At 35.1% G+C, this 15,414-nt stretch overlaps 1 protein-coding gene across 2 annotated transcripts; it reads right to left on the reverse strand.

Moving 5' to 3' along the window:
- Positions 1 to 5,598: 5,598 nt before the first annotated feature.
- PHOX2 (Octicosapeptide/Phox/Bem1p (PB1) domain-containing protein / tetratricopeptide repeat (TPR)-containing protein) lies at positions 5,599 to 10,278 on the reverse strand. 2 transcript variants are annotated; one of them, XM_089803585.1, is made up of 3 exons: positions 9,982 to 10,152; positions 8,805 to 8,876; positions 5,599 to 8,702 (listed from the first exon to the last, which is right to left on the reverse strand). In XM_089803585.1, exon 3 carries the CDS (start codon positions 8,698 to 8,700, stop codon positions 6,277 to 6,279), a length of 2,424 nt encoding a protein of 807 aa, XP_089659711.1. In that variant the 5' UTR covers positions 8,701 to 8,702; positions 8,805 to 8,876; positions 9,982 to 10,152; the 3' UTR covers positions 5,599 to 6,276. The 2 variants fall into 2 exon arrangements, with proteins under 2 accessions (XP_089659711.1, XP_089659710.1); XM_089803584.1 differs by having other exon boundaries at positions 5,599 to 8,876; positions 9,982 to 10,278.
- Positions 10,279 to 15,414: the final 5,136 nt, after the last annotated feature.

Raw genomic sequence — 15,414 nt, forward strand, 5'->3', positions numbered from 1 at the left:
AGTGGAAGCCATGGCTGATCAAGATACAGATATTTCGGCTGAACTAAGCAGGCATATTGAGGCCATCCACCCTTTTGCCAACCAGATTGGTTTCAACCAAGGGTGGGCTGTGACACTTCCCCTTGTGTTGTAGAAAACCACCAACCATTGTCTTTTGAGAACTTAGAGAATTTTGGCCTTAAGAAGAACATCAAATCTATGCAAATTCTGTCATTAGAAATCGCCAGTCATTGACCCAACCATTGTCTTTTGAGAACTTAAGAAAATTTTGGCCTTAAGAAGAACATCAAATCTATGCAAATTCTGTCATTAGCAATCACCAGTCATTGACATCCTCAAGCTGCATTACTTCCTACGTAATTCAGTTTTTTTTATATAATGAAAAGGATAGAGACCCTTACCCCTCTTATGTAAAAAAGTCTTCCTATTGTGGATGATGATGATGATGAAAGCCTTCAGTTAAAGGATTTGGACTTCCCATTTACTTCATCCTCCCAACCTAAAAGGTGAAACTGCATTTTTATCAATCTTCAGGCATTCTTTATTTTCCTCGTGTTTCTCTTCATTAGGATCTGCATTGCCTTTATTTGCGTCATCTTGATATTCTTAATCATCTTCCACTTCTCCAGGTGAGAACTGCTTGTAACCTTCTGTTGTTACCATTTGAGATGGTGCATCGCCTAATAGTCTTGTTGAACATGATTTTCAAAGATCATTGAATGAGGCTCTCAGTTTATGCAGAAAAGAATAAGGAAATTTAAAGCTTAGATACCTAAACATAACTAATGTCAATTACAAAGCTAACTTAAATTAAATAGAAAATATTTAAAATTTCGATCAGAAGCTTTTTTTAAACTTTATTGGCAATCCTGAATGATATATTGTTACTTGTTTTTGTTATAATTTCTCCTCCGCTCTCTAATAATAGGTCATTCAGCACTACCAAAAACAGAATGCAATTATCAGATGTATACAGAAAAACCCCTAGAACCCAGTTGTGCAACACTGCCATTGATCAGGACACAGAAACTTATTGTCAACTTATGGAAGTAATTACTTGACCTTCGCAGTATTACTTTCCTTGCGGTTTCAGCCATCATCCTCAGGACCTCAAACAAATGGACAGGTTGAGATTACCACTGAATATCTAGAGAGATATTTGAGAAAGTACATCACAAACCAGCAAGCTTCATGACAAAATATACATCTAATGAAAACTAGCACACTTCATGTATTAGGATCTTGTAGAATGCTCCCATTGAAGGCTCTTTACTGTTATGAGTATTAATTGCTGATTAGCTGGAACATTTAAGAATCTTAAGTGCCAGAAGTTCATAATTTCCTTGACGAAAGACAGAGTTATCCAAGTATACTGCTATAGCTCAAGAAGAAACTAAGAAAATTGAGCTTGGTAATCGGATTTCCTTGAGATTACATCCTTGTACAGACACATTCAAAAAGCAAAATGCATCCAAAAAACTAGCCTTGAAGTAGATACAATGTGACTTAAAAGAAAATTGGTCAGTAGTAAACTGTTTTAGGTATACCCTTCGACTACCAGTGGAAATTCAAGTGCTTTATACCTTGTGGATTTCATATCAGAACAAAATTCTGGAACAAAAGTTAAAAGATTTCCAATATTACCTTTCAAAGATGCAAGGGCCATGTTATTACGATTCTAAAATACATCTTGGCTATTTTACATAATAAAATAAAAATATCTCTTCCACGCTAACATTATCAGTTGAGAATGAATGTATTCCAAATCATAACTCCCAAACGGTTGTGTATGCTTCTGGGTGCATTAAGCCTCTGCCAGTCGCACAGCAAGCAAATTCTAGGTGCCTTCAGCAATAGCAGCATCTTTGAAATCTCATATGAGCAAGATGCTGCTAGTATCTGTGTTAATTGTACTTCCCTGAGAACCCTCAAAGTTTCCCCTATGCAATCTGTGGTTTCTTCCAAGCACCGTTTTGATGGTTCTTCAACTAATGATGCTCTGCTGTATTTGGGCAACAGGCTTGACAAGGGATTTTTGGAAAGCAATGAAGGGGAATGGAAACTTGATTAAGGTTGTAAAGCTTTCAAAGGTCTACTTCAATCTGAAATCATCCCTACCTACTCCGAAGCCTTTTTGGATGTGCTCTGTGGTAATAAATATAGCAATCTGGAGATGAGCAAAATGGTTTTAGGTGGAAACAGAAGCATTGCAAATGCTTACGAAATCCCCTTGTGATCCAATCCTAATGTTTCAACTCATGGATCAAGAGTTGATGGTCTTGAAGGATGCAAATCTAAAATTTCAAAAGTTGATATGATTACAAAGAAGGCAGACAAGGCACCTGAGATAAGATTTGATCAGAACAAATACGTGGAGGAGTGAGGGAAAGCCTTGATGCAGCATGCTAAAACAGAAAAGTTTAACAGGCTTTGGCCAAATCTGAGCAGTTTGCATGAGTGAGTTTGAAAAGTTTGGAAACCTTGTTAAAAGAAGAGATCTATATATTCACTAATGCACAAGGTTTCTTTATTGTGGACTGTAAGTCGCCTAAAGATGAATAACCATTCTCACTTCAGGGTCATGGGTCTAGAAAGATATATTTGTCCCAAACCCTGCTCTCCATCTTTACTACTCTAAGTTTTTACTAGTGTACCCTTTACAGAATTTGATTTCAGCTTATCTTCTAGAATATGTTTCCCAATTTGATTTGAAGTCGTTTTTATATTCATTTGGGTTCAATGCCATTCCTATCAGAGTTTGCAAAGTTGGCAAGATCTCACCTAAAAAGTGAGTTTCTTGCAAGCTTCCTCTACAGACTCGGATACCAAAAAAAATTGAAGACTCCTGACAAAAACGTGATTTTTTTTTACCTTGATTTTTTCTTACTTTTTTGTCATTTTCATCATCAGCAATTACAAAATATTCCTATCTAAGAACAATACCAGAATAATACAAGAAGAACAAATAATGTCCTATTATAGTATTATTTCTTCCTTTAACATTTAACAACTATCATAAGTTTGCAGAAAAGAAATTTTCGTATAACTCATTGGACATCCCACAACTGGTGTCTATTGACTTACACACCTTGAATTTTTCTGCCAAAATGTGCTGATAATGGCTGCTGATTATAATTCCAATTCTTCTAGTATATTGTTGGTTGCTCCCAAATTCCTCCATGTCCTACAGTTAGTACTGCTAATGCTGTGTTACTGTATGATGTTGGTTCCTGGAGGGTGCTGAACACAACCTAATGGTTGTACCTGTGGGTTTTTGTCTGCATCACAAGAATATTGTTTTCTCTTGATTTCAAAGGTACCTTCTAATCATCTCCAGTGCTACCTACAGATGCAAGAGAACAATCTATAATTCCCCATGTTTATTGCTAAATTAAAATAACTCATTCAGTCAACATCAGTTCTGTGTTGGCTGTAAATGCCTACTGTTGATACTCTAAAGGGAACACTGCAGATTAGGATCTCAGCAGCATGAAATGATTGTCCAGTGAGTGAAAGGATTTATCAAAGGTTGGTTATGACTTGAAGCAACAAAATTACGAGTAATGGCATGCACCATGAAGGTCCATTAGCATTGAAAGTGGTAATTTGAGCTTGGCGAGAGGGGCTCAACTCATTGACCTTACCCTCTACCACAAATGAATGCATCAAGGGTGATGCCCCTCAACCTCAATAAGGGCTTGGAGGCCTGAACTCCAGTTTTAAAAAGTAAAACTGTTTTGGGCAATGCCAAAATGAAAAGAATAGTTTTTCCCTTTATTTGGATTAACAAAAACGGTTCTATTCCCTATTAATGTGAAACTCCCAGCAGTTTTCAATCTCCCAATTGAATCCTTGGTAAGTGTCTTCCATTTAGACTTATGGTTTGCCAATTCCACTACAAATCAGAATAAAACTACTATGATCAGAATTGACCATATTGCTATTCGTTCTCTACATTCATTTTTTGTCTCATTCATTACTAATACTTATTTTGTGTATTTATGTAAGCTTTTTATTTGCAAGTCTTGAGCTTGAAATGAAACGTTTATGAACTATTGTTTGTATAAAGACATCCATGTCTTTTCTTGATTTGACTCAATCCTACCCACGTCATATGTGGAGAGGATCAAATATTTGCAATATCTAGGGTTTACAAATAATACAGAGCGTACTGGGAATGGATCCTGCTGTGGCTGCCTGTAAGCAAGTGATCCTGTTTCAATGTTTGTAAATAAATATGGTTAGAAGAAGATGTGTGCATGGAGACCAAGACTGTCCCTATGCTGGAATCTCCTGGTTTCCATGGTTCAAATTCTGATTTCCTGGTTGCTACAGTTCTATTTTCACCATTTTTTACAAAAGATTCTCATGCTGGAGCCTGGATGAAACTGGCCCTTCTCCTTGCTCTCACAATGGGACAGCATTCTGAGGCACTTTTAAGCAACTTTCTGGATAGTGTAAATTCAAATAGTGATTAAATAGTTGAAGGTTGCACAGAGATAGGGGTACTTGGTACTTACAGAGACGGGTACAGATACCATTCTTTTTCCAAAATAGGAAATGGGGTACTTTGAGTACATAATTTTTTTTAATATATAATTCAATATTTTATAGAAAATCTGAAAATATAATAACAGTTTTCAAAACAAGAACACTGATAAAGTTTACTGTCAAATGGTAACTTTAAAGATTTACGTACACAAATTTAAATGTACAATCATTGTATCAAAATTTCAAACTGATTAGTGATTACATATTGAAATAAGCTTGATAAACAGCAAACTTTTAGGCATAAAAAACAGAAATCTTAATTGACATCCTTAGCTATGATGCTCCCCACTGAGTACCCAATACTTGGGTACGCATAAGGCGCCATCTACGGTGCAACATCTATGCACCATTATTCAGTGGAAGTATAAAAGACTTCCACTATTTAACACTGGCTAGGGGTGCATATATGTTGCCCCGTAGTCACTGGCTACCAGCACATGTCCCAGGGGTATGGGTATGAGTAACCATGCAACATAGGGAAATACATTTTTCTGTTTGGCAAACATTTTAACATGAAATTGCTTTTATTTGTATATCTTAAAATTTTACTTGCCAAGTTAAAAACACTTCAAACTAAAATTTTCCAATATCTGCACACCACACCTCCCAATGAAGAAATTTTTGTCTGTATCTATGAGTTGAGCCCAAAACAAGCCTAAGTCAACATCAATTCTTGGCCTTTACAAAACCACTCTCAGATCAGGTCTGACATATTAGTTTAATATTTCGTGTGTAAGTTCTGTTCTTCAGGTTTTCAATTGATGGTTGATCTTTTTCTTTTTCAATCTACAACTTTGAAATATTTGAGCTTAATTTTTCACACATTCCAGTTTTTTAGATTTCAGCTGCAGATTTGATCTAAAGTATCAAACTTCAACTCATGAGCATGATAAACTCAATGGTGAGAGACACAGTACGGAAGGAAAAGATATACAGTGAACACTCGATTCAAGTTCGATACATTTAATATAACAATTTTAAAGCAAATTTCAAAGAAACAAACGTGCCAAAGGTCAAATAATGGTGAACCGTGATCATACCACCCAATGAGTGAAAGGATGTCCATAGAATTTAAAAGAGATCCAGCTTATCCCAACAGCTGCTCAAAACAGAAATACAGGCAATAGCAGTAGGACAAACTGGAAACAACAATAAAGAAAATATGAAGAGAGATGAATACAGAGGAGCTTCCAGCAATGGCTTAAGCAAGCCCATTGGTGCAACATGCAAAATCCAGTCAAAATTAAATCAAGTTTAGGAAAAATAAATGACGGTATGATAAGAATAGATGGCAGTTATTACACCGAGAAATTTGGTTTCATACCGTGTTCATTTCAGTGATTACAAACATGTTTGATGACCTAAAACTATCACTGCTTTGGAATTTCTTGAGCATGCTCCTAAGAAACACAGAACACTTTCTGCCTCAATGTGAACGAACCCAAACTCAAATTAAATACCATATTTAAGGCATTTTCCTACTTTTACATTCCCTTATAGGAATATAGTCGTGGTTGATGGACACTTTAAATATCTCCTTTTGGCATTGGACATTCCATATTGTTCCATTGCATCAATCTTAAAGCCTAATCTGTATTAAATTCCATGCAAAACAAGTTGCCCATTTGCACAGAGTCCAAAAACTTGACCTCAAAGAGCTTTCTGTTACATTCCAGGTATGTCTATCAAAATGTTGGATCAATAGGAATATTCTCAAACATCTTGTCAACTTGCATTCACAGATTTGTCTTTGTCGTCACTCATATTGTCAATTTTTGCCTCCTCGGTGGCAACATCTGCAATTGCATTTTCTGTTTTGGTATCTTTGCTTTCTAGGTCAGTTGCATTAGATGAATGATTTTTCAGCACGGCCTCAATATCTGTCGAAGAAGCTCCAGCAAGCTTAAATCTCTCAACAGCAGCATCCAGATGTTCTTTCCATGATTGGGATCCCAATTTGAATTCCACTTGTGAGCGTTCAAAAAGAATGTTTCCCCAGAATAAATGGATCTGAGATCTCATTAAAGCAGCTTGCTCTGCAGCTTCTACAGCAGATGCAGCAATCTCCTCACTGGAATCACCATTACCATTCCCCGAATGTTTCCTTTTTCTTTTCAAGATTTCATCCTTCTTACTTCCAGATGGATCTTTCAACTCATTTTGACGCTGTTCTTCCAACTTCTCCCACATCTCAGTCGCCGTCTGCATTTTCTCCTCAGCATTGTTGAAAAGCTCAATAGTCTCTGAAGAATCCCACGTTGCAAGATCAACCTTGCTAGCTAAGGCAAGTGACCACCGGAGTTTAGCAGTCTCAAAACGCTGCTGACCCAGTGCAAGTAAACCCTCGTAGAAGTCGGGCTTGATCTTTAAAGCTTCATCGTACTTTTTCCCAGCTTGTAAGTATTGATCCTGCACCCAATCATATGCCACCTGTAACTGTGTCATAACCTGCTCCTTTGAGGAACTCTCATCTAAAGGAATCCGCTTCCTAGCTGCACACATATAGACATTTCCCCAGTTGAAGAAAGCCAAAGCTGCCACCTCCTGGAACTTGCATGCTGCCATATCAAAAAGGTGTTGGGCTTCTTCACTTGTCACAGTTTCCTCTAATGCCTCAGAGCATAGCTCCATCCCTAGCTCATGAAGATCCACATGAGCATCTGGATCAATGCCCACATGGGTGCGAAATAATTGGGCAAATTCAAATATCCAGTCATCGATTTCAACTTCTTTTCCTTCCAGCTGAGAGTCATCCTCATTTTTGTCTTTCTCAGCCCCTTGAGACACCTGCTCAGTGATTTCTTTTCCTAAGTCTCTTATTGTGTCATCATTGCTTTCTTCCAATGAACCAGAGATGTTCTCCTCTACTTGGTCATCCTCATCTTCAACTCCATCTATGACAGGTTCGTCTTCTTCCTCGATCAAAGGCTCTTGCTCCGGATTCACCTCAACCACATACAGTCTCAAAGGACAGTTCACCGCATTTTGACTAGGCATGTTCTGTGTGACATTTGAGTCTCCACTCAAAGGAGAGACCAAGTTCACGTTAACTGTATTTTTCTGTTCAGCCTGCTGAGCTGCAGCACTTTCTGCCAATCTAAGTTCTTCTGTACTTGTAATTGTCACTTTATCACCATCCAAATCACTATATTTTATTAAAACTGACTTGGAAGAGGAGAACCGTTTCCTTACTATTTCTCTCAACTCCTTAAATTTGCAATTCTCTGGCATTTGAGCAAGTCTTATATCATGGTCAAAAATAAGTTTCAATGGCTTCCATTTAATTTCTTTTTGTGCTTTCTTCAGAGGCTGGGTAACATATTTGGCCTTGTGATCTTGAGAACCATTCTCTGAAATTACTTTCAAAGATACTTTAGAGAACTCTGTCACTGAAGTCTTCCCTGGTGATGAAGGACTTGCTGACGACTTTGGCAAGGGAATTTCCTGCAGAGATGAGCCATTTGATTGAGCACTCATCATCTCAGAAGAATACCTATCTTGTTTGTTTTTCTTCTTTGTTACAGGCCTAGCAGGCAAACAGGGTCCCATACCACCAACAGGAGCCCCTCGAACTGCTGATGCCCCAACAGCGGCAGGAGAAGTTCCTGAAAAAGAAGGCATCGTAGGTCTATTTTGCAGGTCTGGCTGAGCATCTTGCTTATTCCCAAGAGCAACTCGGACCCTTTTGATAAGCTCCAGTGCATCCTGGTGGTTGGCGTCAACCTGCAGAAGGGCTTGCAGATCTTGCATGGCTAATTCTAGTTTGCCCATACCTTCATATGCACGTGCTCTTCTAAAAAGAGCTCTACTGAAACGTGGATGCACTTCAAGAGCCAGTGTGCATTCATTAATAACAACATCATACTGCACTGGCTTCATCTGCATTAAACATGCTGCTCGGTTACTGTGGAAAACAGCACGGTCTGGGTGATTCCTTGGCATAAGCTTGAGGGCCTGCTCATATTGCTCCAAAGCTCCGACATAATCTTTAGTTTGAAATTTCTTGTTTCCTTCTTCTTTCAGTTCATGAGCCTTCTTAAGAAAAAGTGATACATCAAGGTCCACCTTGTTACCGACTGATCCTCCAGATTGTTCAACACTTGCAACTGTCCCTCCTGCCTTTTTCTTCCTTCCTCCAGACTTTCCCATCACTAATTCTCAACAAACGAAATAAAACCAAATCTAATAACCTTACTCAACTGTAACAATGGCAAAGAATAGGATAGAAATCATCCAAAACTTATTATTCTTACACTGTTACAGGTTATATTTCCTGCAAACCACCAAGTGCAGATTAATCCATCTTCACACAATCCCTCTCCTCCCTGGAACCATTGAAATTTTACGACATTGTCAGACACAAAAAATTCAAAAAAATTAGGGTAAAGAACATTTCAAGCAAACCAATTAATTTAGTTAAATTCATTTGAGAAAAAAGCGAAATGAGCATCCCATCTACAGCATTGAAATCTTTAGAATAATGAAAAAATGACAAAAAAAACAATGAGTGGTTCTCCCAGAAACAACATATGTCAGAAATGAATTCGTGTCTGGACTGCGATCATTGATGTGTATCTCCTGGTGACCATTTTTAAAGGCTACTTACCAAGCAATAAAATGCCTGCTTAGAAATTAAAATTCAACCTCGTCACTAGGAGACATACAAAACAGTGACTAGGGCAGGGTCGTTATTTTGGGATTGGGTCACCAGTTGAATAACTGTACAGATGTATTACATTTCAATATAATGACCTGCGAATGTAAACCGGAGTCCCCTGATGAGTATACGGATTATTAAAAAAGCTTGTCAAGTTGCCATCAACCCACGCCCAAAGACTACACTTTCTGAAAGAAGAAACAGAAATTTTAACCTCTCTTTGCATTAAACTGTAATCTCTCAAGGAAATACACTTATGTCATTTTATCTGTGATTGTAAACCCATATCAACCCAAATAAAGAAGCATTCAAAAGCTCGCCCCAGTTATTTACCGGCTTGCTGATCAAACTACACTTCAAAAAAGGGAGACTGCCCAATACATGGTATTTCAACAAATAAAAACTTGAATATCAGTCTATATAACGAATAATCCGAGACTGTATTAATGTTAAGTGTAAAGTAAAGGGTATTCTATGCTTCCTTGCCTGTTAGTTCGCTAAAAAGATACTACTCTGTTCTACAGATAGAGGTTATTTATCTATATTGGAAATTTGGATTGCACCTAGCTGAATATCCCCTGATGATATATGGGTAAACTGTACAAAGACATGTATGATAAGAAGCATTAATGGATGTTCAAAAAGATGAGGATACCCAAGGTAGATAGACGGTAAATACATGCTAACATCTATGCAACGTAAATAAGTATACCCAACAGAATATGTCTACCGATTCGATTGGTGAGCAGAGATATTTATAGAGAAGCTCTTACCCCAGCTTGCAGACTGCCTTCAGAGGAGACAAAATGTGGCTTCCTGTACAAATGGAAACTCTATCCTGAGTCTCGCCTCCTCAAACAAAATGCCACTTCAGGGAATCTCGATGATAATTTTTGGTTGTGTAAAGCTTGAGAGCAATCCTCCTAGTATCATACTCTTGGGATGGAATAAATATATCCACGGCCGTTAGGTTTATCCCTGCAAGAGGTGGAGCAAGAACATAAGATTCTAGAAGAGGGGCTTGGTGGGCTTCTCACATAAATTAAGGGCAAATGAATCCATAAATTTGGAAATGTATATTTGTTATTTTGGTGTTTATCTTTAAGGAGAGTATATAAACAAGAGACTAATGTGTCTTAGTTCCTGCCTAATGCATAATGTTGTAGAGGTGTAAGTGAGTGAGAATAGGTTAAATAATTCTAAATTAGCATTGTGAATGCATTAATTTTTACCTAGAATTGCACTTGTGATCTAAGAGATGGCTTATATGTTTTCATAGAATAAAATATTTTTTAATTATGAAATAATATGTATATAATATAATATGTACATTTGTAAATAGTAAATAGATGATATATATATATATATAATGTTAATGAATAAATATAATGTAATAAATAAGAAATAGAATATAACTATTTTTAGTATATAGTTTAGGAAAACTTAATAATAATTTATATATCTTTTAAAATTGAATTTTTTTTGTGGTTATTTCTTTTAGTATATTTTTTGATATAAAATATAATTATTAATTTAATATTCAAATATATATTTAAGCTTTAAATATATTTAAGCTAAATGATAAATTGTTTAAATAAAAAATATTAATAATAATAAATGATATAATTTTTAAATTGTAACACTCATCAATTATATATTACAAACACTATTATAAAAAATAATTTAAAAATATATTGTTTAATTTATTTTTATAAAAGTAAAATAATAGTAATAACTCAAGTACTTTTATTAAAAAATCGAAGTTTTTAAAAAATTACAAATTCAAATACTAAATTCTATATTTGATTAAAAAACTTGGTAAGAAAAATAAATAGTGATAATTAATATTGATTAGACATTCATTTGTGAGGTGGAGGATAAAAATGATTCTTTAATTCACTTGTCACAAATGTGGAAAAGATAAAGTTGTAATTAATTCATTGATAAAATTCTTATAAATCAATCCATGTTAATATGTAATGAAAATTAATTTTACTGCTTACTATTTTTCCTCCCAACCAATCGCAATAAAGATAATTAGCTTTTTTCATATTTTAAAATCATAAAAAATGTGCGAACATTACAAGTTTGTATATTGGCAAAAAAAAAATTATCTACCATTGGTGGGATGAAAAAGTTATTTGCATCTGACCGATGTGTTAGTATCTTGCCATCAGCAGGAACTAATAAATAAATAATATATTGATAAATGAGATAATTTTAGGTAAAGTTAGCATTTTTATTTTGTCTTGCATTATTTATTCTATTTATTTTAAGTATTGACCTTATTCATATATTAATTCATTGTGATCCATATTTTTAATACATACATTTATTATATATACATACTTTTATGTATTCATTATTAACTTGGATTTGATCTCTTCTATGTTCTAGGTCATTTATACATTTGTGGGGTCACTCCTAAAGTCGTAAACTTCACCCTTCCAAATCCAATGTTTAGGTTGACTCTCACACGCATTTTTTGTTAAGGGTTGAATAAACACGAATTTGAGTGAGTTATTGTTGTGCCTATAAATGTAAAAGTGACTTGGTTTATTAGAATATGGATCTTCACAATCACTCTAAGAGCACGTGTATAATTAGAGACCAATGTTTTTTATTATCTCCCCAAATTTTCTGTGTATAATTAGAGACCAATGTTTTTTATTATCTCCCCAAATTTTCTAAGGGATGGCTTTGGAGAATGTGTCCCCTTGCAACAGTAATGGAAATCCTCTTGATGTTCATAAATATCATCACTCCCCAAATAAATAAATCAAAAGTAGAAGTAGAGATTAGTCTTGTAAAGTAAAAAATATAGATGTAAAAATGACTTGATGAAGTTTGTGGATTGGGGGTATTTCTATAATCACACTTGAACTTATAAAAAGCAAAAAAATATTTTGATCTTAAGAAAAATAAGAGTGTAGTGTCCTAAATTATATGTGTTTACTATTTTGATCCTTAGCTAGGCCCAAGTTTAGTGTCTAAGGCTTCCATGCTTGTTATGATTGATCCAACCTCAATTTTGTGCACATTTTCAAAAATCCCATGTCAAAATTGACCCCCAATCCAAACCTAAGCCCAAATTGGCTCATACAAGGAAACTAGATAGGTACATGGCAAACCCATACCTTGGGGATCACCACGTTCCCTGTAAGTCAAACCCAAAGTTAAATGTTATAACAATATTTTGGTTTTAACAAGATTTCTAAAGTCCTATCAACCTCCTTCAAGCTTTGAGCCTTAAAATGGCTAGTTGAGGTATAAAAGCAAACCTATACCCCTCATTTTGGTAAGTAAGCAATCAATCAATCAAGGATATCTCTAAGCACTTTGAAGCAAGGAAAACAATATTAAGTAATACCAATTCAAGGGTCAATCAAAGACAATTCAAATTCAGTCAAACATTAAGCATGAAAGATTATGATGATGAGGTGAAATTGATATTTGAATTGGAATGCTTAAATGATAGTGCTTAATTAAAATGATTATACCTCTAATTGATGATGCAATATCCTTAGGATAATTACTCCATGTATTGATGCAATAAAATGGTATAAAATTGACATACAATGATAATTGAATGTTCCTTGATGCATCTTGTTTCTCCTTGAACTAGATATTATATTGAAATAGAATCATCACTCCTAAATTGGAATGCAAATAATGTCTTGTACTCCAATGATGTGATATTGAAATGGAATAAGACGCATCCATTATATAATTGTTTCAAAGTATTATGACCTTTTTGATAACTTATTATCAATTTTTTGTATCAAAGGTAGTTTTAGAGAGGACAATATTGACATAATATCCTCCCAAAATTTTAGCTAAAAAGTGTTTGTTAATGTTGATGGCCTGATTTTTCACCTACCTAAAATTTTGTGAAATCTTGTGAAAATCAGGAAGAAATTTGTTCTCATTTGCTTAAGGTTTCTAAAAAAATTTCATTCCTCATGAAAAAACCCTAGGACAGTTGTTTTGTCTTTTGTTTCATTGGAATTCATTAGAAATTGACTTGCAATTATTAAATAGGGATATATGAAAAATCTGACTTATACATTTATATGATCCCTAAGTTTTTGAATCCATTGTCTCATTATATATCACGCCCCTATTCTTCTTTAAGTTGTGATGTTGTGAAAGTCATTTAATCGCAACATAGCTCTATTTTGCTCAATAACCATGTTGAAGGATGTGAGGATGTGAAATGGTGTATCATTAGTTCAGTACAACTTCGCAGCTATTAGTGTTAATTTTCAAGTTAAGGGTGCGAAGGAGTGATATAATAGAGATCGCATCATCGCAAATCAATGTGGGCTTAAAGAAATTCAAGTCATGATGTTGCAAAGGGCATAAATAGTAGTCAACAATTTAATCATCCCTTCATCAGAGACAGTTAGATACACTATGAAGTTCAAGTTGTGAAGATGTGAAAGGCAATAGTGGTTATCTTTTAAGGTTATCACATGCTTGTAGGTGGTCAAAAGAGACCTGGGGTTAAGATGGAGAGGCTACGAAAGCTTATAATTCCACCTTCGCAGGGTTAAGAAAAGAGTTAAGTATTATGGTTACGATGTTGTGATGGCATGAAAAGGTTAATATTAAGTGGACATCGCACTATCGTAGGTTAGTTAGCATTGAAGGGATTTCAAGTTGTGATGTTGTCATTAAAAGAAATGGTTAAACTCATATAGTCATCGCAAGATCACAAGAGGCTAAACAGTTAAGAAATTTTAAGTTGTGAAACAATGATAATGGAGAAAGCAGTCATGTTAAGAAGCTATCGCATGATCGCATGGTTAAACCATGAAGAAAGATTGTAAGTTGCAAAACTGTGAAAAGCATTTGACAGTCAGAAGAGATAGTCATTGCATTGTTGCAAAGGTTTATGATGAACTAGAGGACAGGGTTGCGAAATAGCAAAATATTCATGATCGCATCTTTAGGGGTCAAAAGTTGTGGTTAAGAAATGAAGTTGTGAGCTTGCGAACAAAAGAAAATGTTACAATTAAAGGTGATCATCACATCTTCACATGGCTTCATTTGTTGTTAATATTTTAAGTTGTGAAGTGGAAAAGAACTATTTATCACACTTTCACATGGTTCCATAGACAAATAGAATTTAAAGTTGCAATGTTACAAAGTAAAGTAATAGTCAAGGAAAAGGGCTCAATGCAACATTGCACAGTTAGAGCAAACATTGTGTTTAGTAGTTGTGAAGAAGTGACAAGGTTAAGACCATAAGCATTGCAACATCACAAGTGACATAAATGCTAAGTTTCAAACTGCGGTGAAGTGCAAAGTAGTAAACAAAGAAGTCATCGTCAGATCGTAGTAGTCAGAAAGATAAAGTGGTGAATGGTTGTGAAGCGATAACAAAGCATAAAATAAAGTGATCATAGTTTTGCAAGCCCACATGGTAAATGAAGAAACAAAGTTGCAAAGTAGCAATTAAAGGTAATTGCAACCTCATAGGCCAGACATAACACTTAAAAAAGAGATAAACGAAGTTGTGAAATAGTAAAGATAGCCCTATTTCACATGGTTGCAATTGGAGATAAGGAAAGAAAGAAAACCTTGGGGAAGCGGTAATAAAGAGGTAATTGCATCATTGCAGCTTTCAATTTTAACGCATAAAATAGTTTTCAACGACCATGTTTGAGTTGGATTAAAAAAAGTATGAGATTGAAGTATGAAATATGAAAAAGTGAAGATTTTTCCATCTTTTCGAAGATTGATAGGTTTTGAAGTGTGTTGATTTAAATGCCATCAATGCCATGCCCCTGTTGCAGAGATAGATAAATTATGAAAGACATTGAGATTTTCATTACTAGTTGCATAATTGTTTGAGCTTTCAGAGTGAAATTGAGTTGTTGAGTGATTTAGAGTGATTATCCAACATATAGCATTCAAAATTGATTGAATTACTTGGAGAAATGTCTCAGAAAGAAGGTGAATTGATTGCACAGGTCCAAATTGAAGAATCTACATCACAAACAAAAAGCCCTAGTTCATTTGTAGAAGAGTGGATGCACATTTTACCTAGTTCTACCAATGCAAAAGCTACAAATGATCATGCTTTTAGATATCCATATGCATTTTGTAGAGATGCAGAGGTTCTAGATAGGAATGGATATGAATTGTTCTAGTTATTTTACAAGAACATAATGGAGAAAGATCCAATTCGCAACCCCTGG

This window comes from Cupressus sempervirens, chromosome 10 (assembly GCF_028749045.1).
Source record: "Cupressus sempervirens isolate cs-2001-9-10 chromosome 10, ASM2874904v1, whole genome shotgun sequence".
Lineage (NCBI taxonomy): Eukaryota > Viridiplantae > Streptophyta > Pinopsida > Cupressales > Cupressaceae > Cupressus > Cupressus sempervirens.

Coding starts and splice junctions, on each gene's coding strand:
- PHOX2 (XM_089803584.1), bottom strand. CDS start 8,700: ATGGGAAAGTCTGGAGGAAGGAAGAAAAAGGCAGGAGGGACAGTTGCA.